Raw genomic sequence first — 20835 nt, forward strand, 5'->3', positions numbered from 1 at the left:
CGAATTACCGATTATAATGATATTTCCCTGCATTTACACATTTTCTAGATCTAACAAATATTTTAAAAACTACCGTACTGTTATAATGAACCCTTCAAATTCGGTAGAACTCCTGGAGGGCAAGGGAACCCGAAAATGCCGTTCACGGAAACTTTCCAAGACAATTCCAGCAGTGCAGACATCTCCAGTGCACCGAACCACTCAGTGAAAAGACAGAGTGCTATCCTTGTATTCTTGAGGAATGCACGTATTGGACGAGGAGGCCTTCTTGAAGCAGCGTGGCGATTACCTTTCTGATAACCAACAGCCGCAGGTACAATGCTTCACTGCACGGCGGTCTTTCTGCTGTCAGTATGCTTCACTTCATTACACGACTGCCTTGCGGTGAAGATTACGAAAGCAAACCCGCCATTAAGGAGCGTCCTTGCCACAAGTGTCACTTCAAGACATGCACCTCGCTCATTTTCCCACCATGGTATGCACTGCACTTCAGATTCAATGCCTTGTTCTACAGCATCTGCCAAAACCATGTCACTTCATGGGCATGAATACTACTGATGAAACGAGAAGTGATCGCGGTTCCGTTCGGAGAAGTGCTCTTGCAGGAGTGCAGCATGGTGCAGCATTCGATATATCGAATGTGGTGATGAACGGGAGTGATAGAGTATGCAGTGCTATACTTTTACATGGGATTTCCAAGGGATTTACAACGGTTTGATATAAGCAATAATTTGATATATCCGAGTTCGAGATATCCGGAATTGACTGTATCACTTGCAAAGTGGTACAAGAAGATAGGGTACAGGAAGTGAAAGCTTGCACGGCACCAAAATTTTGGCTGCCATTATACTTGAGTGGGCATGAAGTTAGAACAGGACAGCAAATATTACTGAACGACTTGACCGCAACAATAGCAAATGGAATGGTGGCCTATGCCTAGACTTGGCTAATTTGTACTGGGATGCATGCAATTCTTGGGAACACTGAAAACACCAAGTGCCACTTTGTTACCACTCGCTTAGTGTGCAAAATAACTGAGTGTTCTAATCAAAGACTAAAAGCCTGTTTTGTTGCCATCTTGTGATCGCAATGGCTGTGATGGTACGGTGTGGTATTACACATCACAGCATATTCCTGAACCTATTTTAGATATGTGCATGTTAAAATCATTCAGTGTGAGCTGCCATTTTTCACTTCATAGGGCAGATTCAAAACTGGCATTTTTGGCAAGAAACGTTTTTGAGGCATTCACTAGCACCACCAACAGATTCAGCACTCACCATTTTAATCCAGTCAAGTGGGATTTATCTGGTGAGGGTCAATTTCAGGATGAAAATAATGAAAGCCCATAAAAAAGCATAGGCACAGGCTGGGAACTTGAGTCATGATTGAACTAACCAAAAGATCACATTAGCCAGAGTCTAACGAAAGTACAGTTAAGCCAAAAATATAACGAAATTCTTGATATAACAAAGCATTTAACATTTTACGACTTACTTGTGTTCTGAACCTCAATACTGCAATGTGTGTGATACACAATTTCAACATAAGTAACTGCTTTTATCCATTCTCCAAGCTTTGCACGTGCGTGGGAAAAGAGCTAGAAGTGGTGCAATGACAGCCGAGATATTTGTGACTGACTTCGGGAATCTCTATGACACACGGTGTGCCTTTTTTATTGCGATAGCAATCGTATGGACGCTCCAGGCGCATTTCTGCTGTTGGCATGATGTTCCGTATAAAGTCCAAGGGCGATATCGTTATTGTCGCTGTGCGCCGTATGTGCGAGTGAAAGTGTGCGAATGCGAGCTGACGATGGCGGCTCGCACACAAGGCACCGGGGGAGGGAAGGGCGTTCTACTCCGGCAGCTGCTGCGTATGGCGTGGCTGCGCGGGCCTTATCTTGAAAGCTATCTGCGATGGGGACGGAGTGTGCCGAGTGCTGATAGCTTCGTGTGTGCTGTGTTTTTGTCGCTTAGTTCACGTTGAAGCGAGAGGTAGCACGAAGGTGCCGCGCTTCCTCACTCCAGCATTTCGACAGCTAATTTCCGCGTTCATCGAGTGAAATGTGTTCATGTTTGCTTGTGCACACGTGACACCATGCTTGTTAATTTAGTTAGTAAGTGAATGTTTTCAAGTTGATACAGCCGATCAACTACTATCCTTACTTTGTATAGCTGTCTACAAATTCGGTATCGTAATCGATGCTTCATCTTTCAGATGAAACTGAGACTTTCTTTTTTCTTCGTCACTCCACGCTAGAGTAGACCTGAGTAGTGGATAAAAATTATTACTGTTTTAGTTGAAACCTATACTGCAATTGCATCATCTGCAACTAAATAATTTAGTAACTTCAATCTCGCATGACAATGCTTTGTGACAAAAATTGTTTTGCACCACCCAGACCAACTGACGAGCAAAATAAGTTAAGCGCATCATATAAAAAAGACAAGCTCAAGTTGTCTCGATCAGCCCTGAATAGTTCTCCCCAGAAATAGAATTATCATCCTTAGATGATGCGATTAAGTGTTACACCTGCGTGCTGTACTGGTTCCATTTGACCTCGCCACATTATTTTCTCTTGTGTGCGTGTATCTTTTTGTTGTGTTAACCGATCTGTATTCTGTTATAGTGCCCAGTTCATTTCATTTGTCATGCACATGTGCATTATACACAGCAAAACCTTTTCCAGAATAAACAGTGTCACATGCATCCACACTGCTGCTCGCCTTCACCGTGCTCTTAATTCACCATGCTCTTAACAGTTAAACCTGCTTATAACGAACCTCCATATAACGAATTCCTGGATATAACGAAGTTTTTCTATTCCCCGCCGTTACTCCATAGAAGCACATGTATTTGAAACCTCTACGTAACGAAGTGGCAGCGGGTGACCCCCTCGAAATAACGAATTTTCCCCGTCGCCAACCTAGAGATTTCACCCCAAATTTTGTCATTTTTTAAAGCGAGCAGCAACCGGAAGCACCAACCGGAAGTGGCGCTCGAATTCACGGCGACTGCGAGGCGAGAGCGAGCGCACGTGTGCATGCACGAGGCGGGCCTGCATCCCTCGACCTGGCGATCTTGCCTTGCTGCCGCGGGCGTGACCTTTCCCCCTCCCTTCATTCAAACCTGATCCCGCCACTTGCTGCAGCTGGCCTAGCCCACCAAACCGGCACTCTCCTTTTCCTGTTGATGTTGCCAAAGGAAAAGAAAAATCTTTTTTTTTTCCCTCAATGCGCTGGCAGCGCCACTCTTTGGTTACTGCGCAAGTCTCTGTGCTTCACTTCACTAACCTGACACTAGGTGACACTATACGACGCTACGACGCCATCGTGTCGCTCGCTCTTCGTTTCAGACGCCTCGCGCTTGTGCAAACGACACGCGTCCACGCATCTAGTACCTGGTGTGACATTCCAAGCATGAGTGCTTCGACGAAGAAACGCAAGATATTGACCTTGTCTGCAGTTCGCTTTGAAGATAAGCCCGCGCGGGCGCACACTTTTTACACATCGCAGTTCGCTTTCAAGATACGGCAGCCGCCACCGAAGTAAACACTTTAGAGACTTTACACGAAACCTCAAAGCGACATCCACGGTGACGGTACAAATGCATTTCGCAATAAAATGTGCTTCTGCGCGTTTACTATTCCGACAGCGACAGCGAATTCACACCCCCTACGAACAGCTTCACCGCGTTACCGGGAACGTATCTCGAAGGCCATGCTTTTGTGCGCGGCAATCGGCAACAGCTGTACGAGCAGGAAATGTCGAAGGTGTGGGAGGAGGGCGGCAAGGAAGCGGATTTGGCCTCAGCAACTCCGCTTCCCTGCCGAGCAAGCATTGGCTGGTGTGGGCAGTTTCATGGTCCTCGCTCGCTGTGTGCTTGCGGGCCACAATATTTCCCGATTCGCACTATTCATACATCGTGCTATGGGGCATGAATACTTGAAGAATAAGTCCTTATTTTAATTCGAACAAATTTTAGGGCCCCTTCGAGTTCGAATTGTCGAGCTTCGACTGTAATAGATATAACTAAGTAATTTCGGCTCCCCCTTGCAACTTCGTTAAAAGAGGTTCGAGCGTAACAAAATTTCACTCCCGCGAAGGAATACCAAGGCAATTAATGGAAACTCCCATGGACGTAGATGGTCAAATTGTTCAATTACATGCCGCTGCTTGCAGCAGTGTGCATTCGAGCGCAGCTGAATTTCGATAGAATAAAATTTCAAAATAACGAAGGAAAGTGATGATTTTATTGGCTTCATTTTATTGAGGTTTAACTGTACAGTCAAGCCTCTTGGTTCATCCTACCTGCTGAGTGTTTGCAACAAGTGTGCATGTGATGAGGCAGGCCATGCAGAACTCACCCCTCCCGGGGCAGTGCGAGTTGACTGGGTGGCCTGGTAGACTTGCGGTCGCCCATTCTCATCAGTCGTCATCGTCATCACCGAGGATGACGAGAAGCTGTGGCAGTTAGGGTCCTGAGAGAGGCGGCCCTGGACAGAGAGGGAGGGAGAGCCAGCTGCAGGTCGGCGCTTCACATTGAGACCCCATTTGTTCAATGCTTCCATCACCTACTGAACTTCTTTTACACTACTAGCACCAGTTTGGTCAACTTGAAGGCACAAAATTTTGAATTTTATTAGGAATTTCATATTTTCTTTTGAATTGCCCTCGTAGACCAACTGCTGAATTGCAGTACATGACTACCAAGTACTATAACTGACACGAGAAATGCCTGTGAATGGTACTGCTTACCTATGCTCATTCTATGCTCGCAGATGCAAAAACCGAGGGTATTATAATATTATAATCAGTCCTGGAAGAATAACTGCTATGCTGTATTTGAAAAACGTTTCACAGGTGCTTTCGCCAGACTGCACACCAATAACAAAACATTGACACAGCCAAGATTCCTTCATCAGGTGCTACATGTTAATGATAATTTGCAGGAACACGCTAAGTAGCATGGTATTTTTCAATTTATTTGTGGCGTGGTGAACGCACCTTGTGAAATAGCGCTCACCTCGTGTCCAGTCTCATTGCTCACAACACCAGTCGTGGTGTCTTTGCCCACAACACCAACTACGGCCAATGATTAAACTTCAGAAGTGTTTGGATGACTCCAGGGCACTCCAAAGCCCTACTCATTCTGGTGCAGTTCTTCCAATGCATTCTCACACTATATTTGTGTAAAACACAAATGACAGTAACAAATTCTTTTGTCAATATCTTGGTCAAGCAACAACGAAGTTACCTCCATTAAACCGTGTCCCTGCTATAAACAATTGTTTTGAACCTGCAATTTTCCAGCGTTGATTTCTCCACACCCAGAGCAGGTGCATCAGAATTTTTTTTTTTTTTTTTGCAGTAGAAAGCTGCATGTACCATAAGTGGTATAATGCAAACAGGTTTTAAAGTTATGGCTTCAAAATGTAATTACTTTGCTCTATTCCTTACCACATCATTCCCAAATTGCAAAAAGTGAACTTCAATGAGTTATGATGGCACTTACATTGACCATTATTTAAAACACTTGCATTATTGCATTCTTCACCTTTTGGGCTATTGACCCATGCAAAGGGTTGCAACAGCTGAAAAAGGATTTGAAGCAATTTTTGGAGCAGGAAAATTCAAATTTGGAGCAGGCTAAAGGTGGGTGACCCTAGAAACATGCTCCAAAACATAATTAGAATGTTCTGAAACTGCTCCAAAATGGCATTATTACTGCTCCCCGAGCTGCTCCAAAATCCCTTGACACAAGATTTTGAACGACCAGAGCAACATTATGATTTGAAAATTGCACATGAACAGAAGGGCTCAGGAACTTTTGGACTGCATGCAAGTCAAACAAAACCTGATAAGCACTCCAGGGTTACAACCCATTGGGCACTCACAATGGTGGAGAACATATCAGTCGGGAAAAGCCCAAGGCTAGCCGAACGTCGTGTGCCCCCGATTCCTGGGAATGCTCCCAGCATGGGGCCCAGCATGGCCTCCATCTGCCTCATGCCTTCAAACGGACTGCAAAAGAAGACAAGGCTCAATGAATGCACAAGCAAAACAGTTGGGGGAGTTGGTGTCGTAACTAAAAGCGTCAAACAAGCAACAAGGCACTTGTTCGTTTGCCTTTAGCATTGTTTCAAGGAATGCATAACGTTCAAAAAGCCAGGTGCTATATAAATGATTAAAGTCAGTAAATGAACGAAGTCCATGCAAATACCTTGCACTTCATAATGCTTACCAATTAAAGCGAAATCCAGCCCTTAATTCAAGCTGATAGAAAATTTGAAATGATTCTATCCCATCGGTGTGCATTTCAATTAAAAAAAGTTGTCGCAGTTTCACCCGAAAGGCGAAGCATCAATTGCGATAGCAACTTAGTAGAGAGCTATACGGAGTAAGGATAGTAGTTTTATCCGCTGTTCAAACTTGGACATGCAGCAGCACCGGCAACACACAGCACTGTTGTCGACGCCGTCGGCGTTTTGCCAGCGTTCGCACAAAATGCGTGCGGCGTTGGTGACTGTTGCCGGAGCCTCTGATATAAATAGGCACTTGGTGCCGCAGCTAAACGTCGCCTCCCTTCCCTGCCCCCCCCCCCCCCCCCTCCCACGGCCTTTCGTGCGTCAGAAGAAGGCGTGTTTGCTCTACATATATGGTGATTGTAAAGGAGGAAAGAGACGCCTACTTCTGCAGCCCTAAAGGAGCACGGCACAGAACGCGCGTTTGTTCTCCGCCGTGCGTTCACTCCCCGTGAAAGCGCGCGTCCCTCGCGCCCTTTCACTTGCACATACAGCGTTCGGCGGCGCGCGGCGACGATTTCATCTTCATTGACGTCATACGGAACCTCACGGCGGCGACGGCGACGCCGACGGCAGAAATCTGCTTTGGAGTGTCCATATAATTGCTATCGCAATAAAAGAAAAGACAGTGGACTTGTGCAACCTTGCAATATCACAACACTGTTTCAAGCGAAGCTGATTCTTCAGAGCAGTTTGCAGTAAGAATTTCAGTTGCCTGTAATTAAATCACATACTCTTTAAAATGTCACTGCACACATAAACCCTTTTGAGCCCTTGTTAATTTTTACAAAAGCAGTGATTCATTCCTACACATTTTACTTTGCAAGAACAATGGTCATAATGCTGGCATTCTGCTATAGCATCCGCCGTGGCTGTGGGATGCAGGCGAGAGCTGCCACTGGGTACCTACCAGTAAAATAGGTACAAGCAAGCTGCCAGCCTGCTGCTTGTATAGTTATATGCATTTTGTTCATGATCTCTTTTTGCGCCGTTTTCTTCATTGTGCCCCAAATTAGAAGGCTTATTGTATGCTGTTTCTGGGCACATCAATAAAAATTTTAATAAACTATTCAATGCTCTAACCATTAGGCCACAATTGCACGCACTATTGCCAATGTTGCTCTTTGAAACATTTGACGCATGCGCCTCGTGCCACTTACATACTTCCCTCGTGACAGCTAGCGAAACGACGATACCTCCAAAGTGGATGAAGTCCACCCATAATGCATTCATACACTAGAACTTGTAAGGTGCCACCAAGTGAGAATCTTACTGGACTAATTTTTTCAGATTGGTTCATTGTAGAAATGATTAAATAAATTGAAATGTTATGTCACCATGCTGCCAGACTTAATAGCTTGAACAGCCGCGTTTACAAGCACCTCTTCTTCCCTGCTTTCTCCCAGCCAAGGAGGGACCACGTCGCATTTACATCGTGCGCCCCGCTGGCTTTTTTTCAATGCGAAGCATTCTTTGCGAATTTCAGGCACTTTGAATGTATCTAGCCTCCTACACCATGTAGATGGCGGTGCCCACCAACTTGAGCCGCTAGGTACACGCTGATGTTGGCGTTGCCGAAATGGTTAATGCTTCGCATAACGTCCATTCCCACGGTGCGTGGGATCTCCATAATTTTTCCTTACCATCCTTAGGAGTGCAACAATGGGGCAGGCGATTTGAATTGCCCTAAAGAGATGCAGCCACTTCATATGTGATTTTCTCTCAAACTAAGTCTTTTCTTGGCACGAAACAAGTGCTGCAAGGTATATGCAATGGTACTTTAACAGTTCATGTCGACATAATAATTGCCTTTAGTGTCCCTTCAAGCTTGAGAAAGAGCTAAGGACTGTGCAATAAATTATGGAACGAAATATGACAGGACTAACTCTCACTGCTGACGAGTATAGTCATGAACCGGAAATGACTCTCATAGCGAACCGACGACCACTGTAGTCGTCAAATTTCGTCCAGCTGCAATTTTTAATGCTAGATGGCCACTTGTCCACGTTGTGCTATTGTGTCTTGCCTTTCTATTTATTGCCGCCTCATCTAATCGATGTCTGTGTGGGAAAATGGCTGCCTTCCTGCCGCAGGGAAATGAAAGTGCATGCAAAAGGAAGTATTAATGCACCGGCATTTTGAGGGCGTCTCGCACACTTTCAGGAGGCTATTTTTGTATCTAATAGTCTTTCCGCCTACCTGGGTCCCTCCCTGGGTAGTCGGTCGAATGGGTAGTGCTGAGGGAACAGGGTTTGAAACCAACCCACAGACCAACTTGGGTCCCCAAGTATGTGGCATTGTGTACATATGCGCCGCTCATCAACATGGACATGGGTCACTGTAGATGCGGGAATTGGCTGGCACCGCTGTTACTCTGACACCGACTTGGAGTACTGGATATGTGCCACTCGGATATGTGCCAGTAGGTTTGCGCCATTCTTCAATGTACGGCTTCGACACCAACTTGGGTAGCTAGGTATACACCAGGGGGAATGTGCCGCTCTTAATGACGAAAAAGATTCCTTAAAATTTCTCTGATGCTGAGCAGAATTGAACAGTCACAAGGGTTCCTAGAGGACAGCAACTCAATGCATTCGCAGCCTGCACCACAAATGCACTGGGTACGTGCTACTTTTCGATGAACTTTTTTCCAACTTGGGTTACTGAGTGTGCCACTGAATGTGCAGCAAGCGAGGGAACAATTCTTGGCGTTTATAGGGACAGGCGTACCACGCTTCTCGTCTCGAAGGTCACACGCGGACTTCTCGGCAGTGCCACTCGACGGCGGAGTGCTTCCAGACGCAAGAAAAAAGCCCGGTTGTCACATGTGTTTTTCAGCATTCGCAGACGCCGTCACGCCGTGCATTTTGGAGGCCACGTGCAGGCTTCGTGGCTAGGCTAGATGGCGCCAAGTGTTGTTAAGGGAAGTGCGAAAGAGCAGTCCCGCCTCATACATTATGCATTTAGATGTGTAACTATTGATTTAATGATAACGCATTACTGTTGACAGTCATCGTGAGAACGAGTCTTGCAAATTTTTTTAATGGCTCCTTGTCAGGAGACAGCTCTTTAATGCGTTGCTCAGTTGTTAACAGAAAGTGATGTGTTCTCCTCTGAGGACTCCCGAGAAATATGTGGATGGATCGGAGGATCTCACAGCTGCGGAACAGTATCCATTATTCATGCACATGTGTTTTGCACAGTTAAGAGTATTTTCTTTTCGTATTTTTTTTTTTTTCTCATAGTGTATCGAGCCCCACAGGGCATGGTGTCGCAGCACCTCAGTGCTGTGCAGACAAGCTTTCCTCAAACCTTTATTTCCCACAATTTGCGAAATAAAGCAACCTTACTGAATTGAAAAAAAAAAAAAGGTACTGTTTTGTTCAGGAAAACAAAAACAACCTACAAATTGAGTGAAAAGAAATATTCCAGCAAGACTGCTAGATTGTTCGGGATTTTTTGCGGTAGGGAAAGGGCTAGAAGACTGGAAGACAGAAGGGTGGATAAGAGAACAAATGTGGCTGTGTAGCGCATACTTTATTTGATGTAAAATGGTGACTAAAGAGAAAAATAGGTTGAGTGGTATTAGTCAATTGCACTAGTACAATGCCATAGAAAAAAGCCACTCTTACCATGATGGGAGTCTTGATAAGACACAAAATAATTAAAAAAAAAAAACAATCGTGGCATTAATGCCAACTCTCCTTGAAGTCATGATTTTTTATCGCATCTGTTCGGGGCCAGTTAGCTTTTCATCAGCAAAGATGGACTACATCAGGGGCTGCAGACTAAACTTGGCAAGTTTCGTGAACATTTACTGAATGGCCAAAATACACAGTGGACATGTCGGCTGGCCTTGCGTCGGCATCATCTCAAATCCGTTTGTTTTCTTCATGCAGTTGCTCGCTTTTGAATCGACAGCGACGGCCAGAGGAATGCATTGCACACTCATCCTCGCTGAACCCATGGGAAATTTTGAAGACTATGCACAAGACTACTACAAACAGTACTGGGAGATGTCACGTGCGGCTACATCGACATCATCAGCCCAGGATGTTTCATCTGTCAAATGCAATGACCCACTTTTTGTCCAGCTGACATGCCCACGTATCCTATGCAGAATCTGCTCTGCTGGACACGAATTGCTTCTCTCTCTGCTTATGTTGTATGGCGACGTCGAGCCTAATCCCAGGCCCATACGTTCAACAGTTGCTTGCGAAACTCTTAGAAGGTCAGAAAATTATTCAGAAAAGGCTGGACGGTATTGAGTTGAAGTTAAAGAAAGTAGAAGTTACTTAAGCTATAACTAAAATGAAGGCAATGACATATAAGCTGTAAAAAAAGGGCCAGAAGCCTAGAAAGCAAACTGGTAGATCTTGAAGATAGAAGTAGGCAAAATAACTTGTTTTTGGTATCCTGGAAAAAATTTACGAAAATTCCGACGAGCTCAGTGAAAGCGTACTCAAAGGCATATTTGTCGACATCTTAGGCACGCAAATATCGTATGCAGAAAGGATTCACATAATTGGCTGCAAACAACCAAGTAAGCCTCGCCCAATAATCGTGAAACTTATCGATCACCGCGATAAAATAGCTGTACTAAAAAAACGGCTTTAAACTTAAAAGGTACAGGTACAGGTGGAAAATCAAAGGGCAGGCGAAAGAGTGAAATTAACGTATGATAAAATCAGAGGTGATGGTACTCTATTCGTTTCGGATGCAGACCGCAAAAGAAAGAGTGCCAGTTCAAGGGAATGTCGTTAAGAAATCGTAGCAGTGAACCGAAACAGAGTCTTCAATGTATTCACTTTAGTGCCAGTAGTATTATTAATAAACTCGATGGCTTGGAAAGTATCATATTTGTGCATGCACCACATGTCATTGTAATCACCGAAACCTTATTTAAGCCTTAGATTAACAATGATGAAATAACACATGCCGGGTATAGCATCTATTGGAAAGACAGTGGCGGTGGCGTAGCTATTCTCGTTAAGAGCTACCTACTAAATGTGACCAGGCTGCCTGACGTAGCTGTAATTGAGTGTGTCATTATTAAAATGTATCTTGAGGAACTGAATCTGGTTGTGGGTGCATTTTACCGCCCTCCGGAGGCCAATAGCCTTTTTTGATGAAGTGAATGATTCTCTGTACCTGCAATACAAATTCTTGTAATGCACTGTTAGCTGGCGATATTAATGTTCCTCACGTTAATTGGGACAAGGACTACCCAGAGGCACTTTCTAGTGCTGCTGAGCTTTTGGTCGACATTGTCCTTTTCCATGACCTAACACAGCTAGTAAAACAAGCCACCCGTGTTCAAAGCAACACACAATCTATTTTGGATCATTTTTCTTGTGAGTGGCAGATCCTTCGTCGAAATTCTACTTTGTACGTCTTTAATGGTGACCACCGAATGTTATCTCTAAGCATTCCACTGCGCATAATGAAAAAAGTGAAAGAAGAATGCATAGTGCCAAATTTTACATGTGCTAATGACGTCATTATTGACTTGTTAGATATATCATTCTCTGATTTCAATAGTTTGTACGAGTCACGCACTTGCTCTGTCGACGGTTTGTGGTTTTTTTTCAGAAATCTTGTAATGAAATGCGCATCAAATTATGTTCCCTCGAAGATTATCAGAATACATTCTACTCGGCCATGGATGACAAGAGAAGTAGTGCGCATGCGGCGAAAGCTAAAAAAAGTGTGCAAAAAGCTGCGCCAGAACTCAACACCGGCTTATGTATCGAAACTTTCCGATATGAGTCTACAGTTAAATGAAACTATAAAAAAAGTACTATTTTAATACTTTATATCTAATCTTTAAACTAATCTTTAATACTAATCTTTAAAAAAACTTTCTGCTTTCGTCTCCCGTGAAGTTCTGGCGACACATGTCACCTAAGAAGTGACAGGCGTATAAAATCCTAATTGACTTTGAATTAGTCACCGATAAATCAATGAGAAATGCAGCAACGAGAAAGGTGCAAACTCAGTATACTTTAGTCATGGGCGACTTCAATGCAAAAGTGGGGAAAAAGCAGGTTGGTGAGCAAGCAATTGGCAACTACGGCATCGATTCTAGGAATGCAAGAGGAGAGATATTAGTAGAATTCGCGGAAAGGAATAGGCTCCGAATAATGAATACATTCTTCAGGAAGCGCAGCAACAGGAAGTGGACCTGGAAAAACCCTTATGGAGAAACAAGGAATGAAATAGATTTCATGCTCTCTGCCGATACAAGCATAGTGCAGAATGTAGAAGTGTTAGGTAAGGTTAAGCGCAGTGACCATAGGTTAGTGAGGTCTCGGATTTCTCTCAATTTGAAGAGAGAAAGAGTGAAATTAGTCAAGAGGAAACAGGCCAACCTAGAGGCAGTAAGGGTAAAAGCAGACCAATTTAGGCTGGTGCTTGCAAACAAATATGCAGCTTTAGAAAAGGAAGAGAAAGACAACATAGAAGTAATGACTGAAACCGTAACTAGGTTGATCTCAGAAGCAGCAATTGAAGTGGGAGGTAGGGCACTAAGGCAACTAGTAGGTAAGCTCTCCCAAGAAACAAAGGACCTAATAAAGAAACGACAGAAGATGAAAATGTCCAACTCAAGAGATCAGATAGAATTCGCTGAACTGTCAAAACTAATCAACAAGAAAAAAGTAAGAGATATTCGAAATTATAACGTGGGAAAGATTGAGGAAGCCGTAAAATATGGATGCAGCATTAAATCAGTAAGAAGAAAGCTTGGCATAGGACAAGGCAAGATGTATTCACTGAAAGATAAGCATGGTAATATCATCAGCAATTTCGATGACATAGTAAAAGCAGCGGAAGAATTCTATACTGACCTGTACAGTGCCCAAAACAGCCAAGCTACTTTCATTCAAAATAGTGATGAACCGGATACAGAGGCTTCTTCTATAACTAGCGCTGAAGTTAGAAGGGCCTTGAAAGACATGACCAGGGGAAAAGCTGCTGGAGAAGATGGAATAACAGTAGATTTAATCAAAGATGGAGGAGATATCATGCTTGAAAAGCTTGCGGCCCTTTATACGCAATGCCTCACAACTTCATGCGTACCAGAGAGCTGGAAGAACGCCAACATTATACTAATCCACAAGAAGGGAGACGTTAAAGAACTGAAAAATTATAGACCCATTAGCTTGCTTTCAGTATTGTATAAAATATTCACCAAGATAATTTCCAATAGAATAAGGGCAACACTTGACTTCAGCCAACCAAGAGAACAGGCTGGCTTCAGGAAGGGATATTCTACGATGGATCATATCCATATCATAAATCAGGTAATCGAGAAATCTGCGGAGTACAATCAACCTCTCTACATGGCTTTCATAGATTATGAAAAGGCATTTGATTCAGTAGAGATACCAGCAGTCATAGAGGCATTGCGTAATCAAGGAGTACAGGAGGCATACGTGAATAACCTAGGAAACATCTACAAGGATTCCACAGCTACCTTGGTTCTCCACAAGAAAAGTAGAAAGATACCTATCAAGAAAGGGGTCAGGCAAGGAGACACAATCTCTCCAATGCTATTCACTGCATGCTTAGAAGAAGTATTCAAGCTGTTAGACTGGGAAGGCTTAGGAGTGAGGATCAGCGGCGAATATCTCAGCAACCTTCGGTTTGCAGATGACATTGTCCTATTCAGCAACAATGGAGACGAATTACAACAAATGATTGAGGACCTTAATCGAGAAAGTGTAAGAATTGGGTTGAAGATGAATATGCAGAAGACAAAGATAATGTTTAATAGCCTGGCAAGGGAACAAGAATTCAGGATCGCCAGCCAGCCTCTAGAGTCTGTAAAGGAGTACGTTTATCTAGGTCAATTACTCACAGGGGACTCTGATCACGAGAAAGAAATTTACAGAAGAATAAAATTGGGTTGGAGTGCATACGGCAGGCATTACCAAATCCTGACTGGGAGCTTACCACTGTCGTTGAAAAGAAAAGTGTACAATCATTGCATTCTACCGGTGCTAACATATGGGGCAGAAACTTGGAGGTTAACAAAGAAGCTCGAGAACAAGTTAAGGACCGCACAAAGAGCGATGGAACGAAAAATCTTAGGACTAACGTTAAGAGACAGGAAGACAGCGGTGTGTATCAGAGAACAAACGGGGATAGCCGATATTCTAGTTGACATTAAGCGGAAGAAATTGAGCTGGGCAGGCCACGTAATGCGTAGGATGGATAACCGGTGGACCATTAGGGTTACAGAATGGATACCAAGAGAAGGGAAGCGCAGTCGAGGTCGGCAGAAAACCAGATGGGATGATGAAGTTAGGAGATTTGCAGGCGCAAGTTGGAATACGCTAGCACAAGACAGGGGTAATTGGAGATCGCAGGGAGAGGCCTTCGTCCTGCAGTGGACATAAAATATAGGCTGATGATGATGATGAAATCACTAAAAAAAATATGGGGTTTTAGTGCCAACACCACGATCTGATTATGAGGCACGGCGTAGTGGCGGACTACGGAAATTTGGACCACCTGGGTTTCTTTAACGTGCACCTAAAACGGGTGTTTTCGCATTTCGCCCCCATCGAAATGCGGCCGCCGTGGCCGGGGTCGATGAATCACTACTTGCGTCATCATTTAACAAGTTTTTTGGTTCTGTGTACACGGTCGACGATGGCAAACAGCCCAATTTTGTAATTTCTAAGGACGTCCCTCAAATTACTGACATAACACTAACTGAAGAAGGCGTTTTGTCACTGCTTCTTATTACTGACGTGAAAAAAACACCTTGCAATTGATTGTATACCAAAAACACATTTCTAGTAAAGTATGCAGAATGATGTTCGAGGTACCTGTCTCTTATATTCAAGAAATCATTATCCACTGCAGAACTCCTTACAGATCGGAAGCACGCAAAAGTTGTTCCTATCCCTAAAGCTGAAAACCCTTCACTAATTACTTCATACAGACCAATATCTTTACTATGTGCCTGTTCAAAGATGTTGGAACACATTATTTTTAAGCATGTGTCAAATTTTCTGCAGCAAAATGACGTGATTGATTGGCAACAACACGGTTTCCGTAAGGGTATGTCGATGGTTACCCAACTCCTTGAGATGATACATGATTTTGCCTTATCCTTAGATAAACACAGTCAGATATCTTTTTGGACTTCGAGAAGGCATTTGATCATGTCTCGCCATCAAAAGCTTTTATTGAAATTAAAACCCATACTAAAAGATAATTTATTGTTGTCATGGATAGAGGCATACTTATCGTCTAGGAGTAAATGTGTATCGATCGCAAGCTCGTGTTCATGCCCGGTACCAGTGAAATCGGGCATTCCGCAAGGGTTGGTCCTTAGGCCATTACTCTTTTTATTATCGTAAAGGAAATACCTGTACAAATCAAGTTCGCAGATGATTGCATCCTTTACCATGAGGTAAATAATCCTAATGACCAGAAATTAAGTAGTGCTCTAGACAAACTACATATTGGTGTGAGAAATGGCAAATGAGCATCAATACAGAAAAAAACGTTTGTATGACAATATCAAGAAAGAAGGTGCCACTAACTTTTCCGTATTCGATTAACGGTCGCTGTCTTACTGCTGTAAATTATTATAAATACCTAGGTGTAATAATTACTTCAGATCTCCGGTGGAATGACCACATCAATTTTATAGAAAAGAAAGCCATGAAAAAACTTAGATACCTAAGATACTTACTGCCAGACGACTCAACAAATAAAAGTATTGGCTTATAAAACCTATATACCTCCGTGGTTTGGGATCCGTACACTAAGCAAAATATTGATAATTTTGAGAACGTACAGAGAAAATCTGCGCGTTGTATCTTTTGCTCATACAGTCGCCATATTTCAGTTGGTGCTCTTCTTCAGACAGCGAACTTGGAATCCTTGCAACTAAGACGATATCGTGAAAGATTAAAATACATGTACTTGCTCTATCATAACAAACATGGCATTGCCTCGAGTGCATACATAGAAAAAGTTACAAGACGACCTACACGGGCGTATCATTAAAAAAAATTTTAAGAATTTTCTTGTAGGACTAACACCTACAAGCATTCTTTTTTCCCCCCGAACTCTACGTGAGTGGAATGGTCTCCCGAGGGATGTTGTGGATGCTGCAACAGTGCCTTCTTTTTTAGCGCAGCTGAAAAAATTGCAAAACATTTTTTGTCACCGTATCTGATCTTATCCTTTTGTTGTTCTGACATTAGCACATCTTTCAGTATACATTATGCCTTGTGTAAATTTATTTGTATTTCACTAAGTATGTTCCCAATTGTGTGTTCAGTGTTTTTTTTTGTTCAACACTTTTGTATAACATTACAGTGTGCTATAATGTATTTTGTTCAACCAGAGAGACATTGTCTCACTGCCCACTTCTGCTCACGGCCTTATTCTAAGGCCAGCAGAAACCTTGTAAATAAAATTAATTATTAAAATAAATACATTTGTAAAACTGATTCAGCAGTACTGGAGCATTGTCATTAAATAAAGAAAATGGAAGCTTAGCTTTAATTCTCTCCTACCATGAATTTAATGAAATTAGGCTTTTGAAATAATACTCCAAACCAGGGGTTCCCAAACTTGGTTCCGCAGAACCCAGGGGTTCTGTGAACAGTATTCTAGGGTACCGCGAGGGGCCAAAACGAATTCAGCCCGATCTCCCCTTCAATGGATTTTCACATTAAACTTTGCATTTAACAATCGCTTTGCATTAACAATTGTTGTAGCATAAGAAATAAAACAAATGAATTCTGTAGCCTTCTGTATACTGCCAAGCCGTCAGTAGTTATTGGAACAGAATCCTGGCTGGCCAGTGAAATCGGCGATTTCAGCTTTCTGCTGTACTACTTTTTTCAGCTGCTTTGAATGTTGTTTTATTTTGTACTACTGTCCCACTTGTACTTGGTTATCCGTTCTTGCCATTTTCGCGTTTGCTTTGTTTTGTAATCTCCATGTTAAGAGTATTTTTACGCCTTTTTGAATCAACTTTGTGTTTATTTTCTGTGGTTTGCCTTGTACCGCGTCTCTTGTACCGTTACTGTGGTTTTTTTGCACTGTACTTCTATTGGTGTGCCCCCCTCACCCAATGCTCCTCGGGGCCTGTGAGGAATAAATAAATAAATAAATAAATAAATAAATAAATAAATAAATAAATAAATAATGAGGTATTTCCAGAATCACATACGTGCTACCGGAAGAACCACAATAGCCATGGAGGGGGTGTGTTCATACTGGTAGACAAAAAAGTTCAGTCATCCCGGTTAAACACCGACTGAGGATCGTGCGTAACAGTGTGGTGTCACTTGAGGCTCCAATATGATAAAACCTTATCTGTTCATTTTACCGCCTCCTCGGAAGTTCAGTTGATTGCCTTATGAAACTAACTTCCTTGACTGAATCAATTACAACTGATTATTTAGGTTGGCACTGACTTCTTGCCAAACGTCAACTGGCACCAGCAAGCAAACATCTCGGCAGCCCGAGGTTTCAATAAGGCTCTGGTGAATGTCATGAGCAACTCAGAATGGATACCAAGAGAAGGGAAGCGCAGTCAAGGACGGCAGAAAACTAGGTGGAGCAATGAAGTTAGGAAATTTGCTGGCACAAGTTGGAATCAGCTAGCGCAAGACAGGGGTAATTGGAGATCGCAGGGAGAGGCCTTCGTCCTGCAGTGGACATAAATATAGGCTGATGACGATGTTGATGATGAATTTCATGAGGCTATTTTCCTTAAACCAACTGTTCTTGAGCCTACCCGTGGGAAGCATATCTTGGATCTATTATTCACAAACGAACCTGACAATCAACATTGCTAGTACCGGAAATTAGCGACCACGAGGCTGTTTTATTTGAGCTAAATCTAAAAAATGTGAAGGAATATTCTAGAAATCGTAGTACCTACAATTACGAAAGAGCTAGCATAACAGAAATTAATTCGGCAATTATTCAGCAATAGTCAAGTCCCTCATAAATGACTTGTAAAACGCAAGTAGTTGCATGAAGTAGTAGTGCGGTCACTAAATTTGGAGAAAGAGGTGAGCTGGACATTTTTCTCTGTACATGTCGTGAAACATAAGCGCGCTATGAGTGAATTCCAAGAGAGCCTTACTTCCGCAGCTGCAACCAGATTTCACGCTAAACTGGCACAAACAGTGGTGCCACATTTTCCTATGATGTGACTGGTATTATAGAACCACCAAGCAAATTTAGTGACACTTCGAGTGAGTGCTGTTAGTGTCATTCACAGGCTGTCGGACAGGAAGGTCTATTGACGCTTGTTGTGCAGTGCACTCGCCAGCGAGTGTGTTCGATGAATCAATGCAATCACGTAGCCTCAATGGCAGTGCTTAATCAAAGAACACCTTTTGTGTGATTTTAGACGTTATAAGCGTCCCCGCGAAATCTGCAATGAAAGCTGGCATTCTTTCTCTGCTAGCTTTGGATGCGATGTCTTAGCTTGTGATGATTGATGTCAATGCGGTGGCAATTGATTTAGGGGTATGCAAATATTCGAAATTTTTAAATAACGAATCAACGGTATCCTAATCAATTTGCTCTTCAAATTGAGTTGCCAAAATTTGTTAATATAAATATTTTTATATTATTTTGAAACGTCCATTGTGCGCAACTAAACATAAAGTTGCATCAAAAGTACAATAAATTTCATCCCCCTGAGCATAGTATAGACCACTACCACCGTGATACAGCATAAAACATGAAAACTTACGTAGTGGAGCAAACTACGTCGCTCAGAGAGGCATACTTTACCGGCTATACAACGATCATTTACACTATCTGAACAGTCTCGTGCATGCAAAGAAACTTATTTGTTTTTATTGCTCCATTCGCACGTTTATAAACAAACATTTTATAATGTGCAAAATAATGACAGAAGCTTGCCAACGTTACAAATACAAGGATGTAAACATACTTTTATAATGATTGTTAAAACGGCTGTTAATTATGCAAAAGCTATTCAACAAGGCACCCGTACTGGGCGCCGAAACGTCAATCTGTTGTTTTTGTGTTCTTCAGTTGGTGAATGTAGTTTATACAGCCAGCTACTGTACAAGTAGTCAATATTCAACTTCAAACTGCTGCATACACACCAGAAACGAGAACACAAGGCAAAGGTGACACACAGGCACTTGCCCAACTCGCCCAACTTTCAGTACCTTTACAAGTCAATATTCGATTTGATCCCCATTCAGTCTAAAAATTATTTGCACAACCCTAATCTAAATGCTGTTTTATTACACACGATTATTTTACAGCTTAAAATGGGCATACCAATTTATCCATCAAAGGAGCCCACTCGCTGCTGTCCAAGGAAGCACGCGTCTCATGCATCAAACCCAAGGTTGCGTCCGTTCTTTTGCGCAACAAATAATCACGGCAAGCCACCGATGCCGCCGTGTTTCTACCAGCCTGTTGTGTTCGCATAGCGTCCGGGGGTCTCATTAGAAAGCGCTGACGAATGTGCGCCCCAGGTGAGATGGGCCTAGCTGTGGGCTGGGTTCCACAGTCGTGCAAGAACTCGCCAACAGCAGGATCGCTACCTGCCGACGTGGCCCGTAAAATGCGCGCAACAGCGCGAAAGAAGAGATGTGCCGCACTCGGGAGAGCGCCCAATGAGGAGAACCTTTGGCGATGCGCTTTTGAAAGCCCACAAATTGACTCGAATCCATGCGCTGACTCGAATGGCATTCTCGCCAACGCGCGGATTCAACCACAGCACAAAGGCCCGAACGGTACACGCCTCTTTCACGGCGAGCGTGTGCCGCAGAAAAGTGTGCCGAATGTGTTGCCAGAAAAGTGTTGCCAAGCCAAGGGTGGGCGCCCAGAAGCGCTGGGCGACTCCCTAGCGCGACGAAGCTAGTCCGCGCGGATCGATCAAGGATGTACTCACCCGAAGAAGGGGTCGCTGTCCAGGTCTCTCATGAACGATCCGAAGAGGGCCATTCTGCTGGTCGACGGGAGGAACCGCAGACACCAATAAGCCTAACGCAGCAGCGACGACGGCGCTGACAGCGCGACGATGCCTCCAATGCTTCTGCGACTGACCGACATCCCGAGAGGAACGCTCTCTCGCGGTAGATGACAGCGAGGTTGTCAAGGGAGGAGGAGCAAAGTACAAAACGCCTGGTTCTTGCCAAAATTCACGTGATCTGTGACGCACACGCGGGTGTTTCGAAAGGAAATACTGCGCAGAAAAAAATCTTGCGTCGTGCGTGAAGCTAGAGTGTACCAGAACATGGCCGAATCAACAGCCATATGCTGTTGATGTTTACCATAGCCTCCTCTCAACTAAATAAAATGCACGGCTCTTCATAGGTTCGGAAAGTTGCCGTGTGTGCTGCCTTTGATACGTTTTCATTCGGTGAGAGCGGCTCAGGGGTTTCCCCAGGAATTGAAATCAGGAGGGGTATGTGAATTTTTAGGGAGGAGGGGAGGGTTGGTACAGGAGAAGTGGTAGTCACATTAAAATTTTTATTTGTGTCGTTCAT

The 20835-nt window shown here is 43.4% G+C and overlaps 1 protein-coding gene across 1 annotated transcript in view; it reads right to left on the reverse strand.

Moving 5' to 3' along the window:
• LOC119445366 (myeloid leukemia factor 2) overlaps positions 1–20406 on the reverse strand; it is a 40936-nt gene extending 20530 nt beyond the window's left edge. Inside the window, exons 1-3 of the mRNA XM_037709673.2 lie at positions 20238–20406; positions 5900–6026; positions 4370–4498 (exon numbers count right to left, since the gene is read on the reverse strand). Of these exons, the coding sequence (XP_037565601.1) occupies positions 4370–4498; positions 5900–6026; positions 20238–20290 (309 nt within the window). The 5' untranslated portion in view covers positions 20291–20406. The remainder of the gene's footprint in view (positions 1–4369; positions 4499–5899; positions 6027–20237) is intronic.
• Between the last annotated feature and the right edge of the window lie 429 nt (positions 20407–20835).

The sequence above is a fragment of the Dermacentor silvarum genome, chromosome 3 (genome assembly GCF_013339745.2).
Source record: "Dermacentor silvarum isolate Dsil-2018 chromosome 3, BIME_Dsil_1.4, whole genome shotgun sequence".
In the NCBI taxonomy this organism is placed as follows: domain Eukaryota; kingdom Metazoa; phylum Arthropoda; class Arachnida; order Ixodida; family Ixodidae; genus Dermacentor; species Dermacentor silvarum.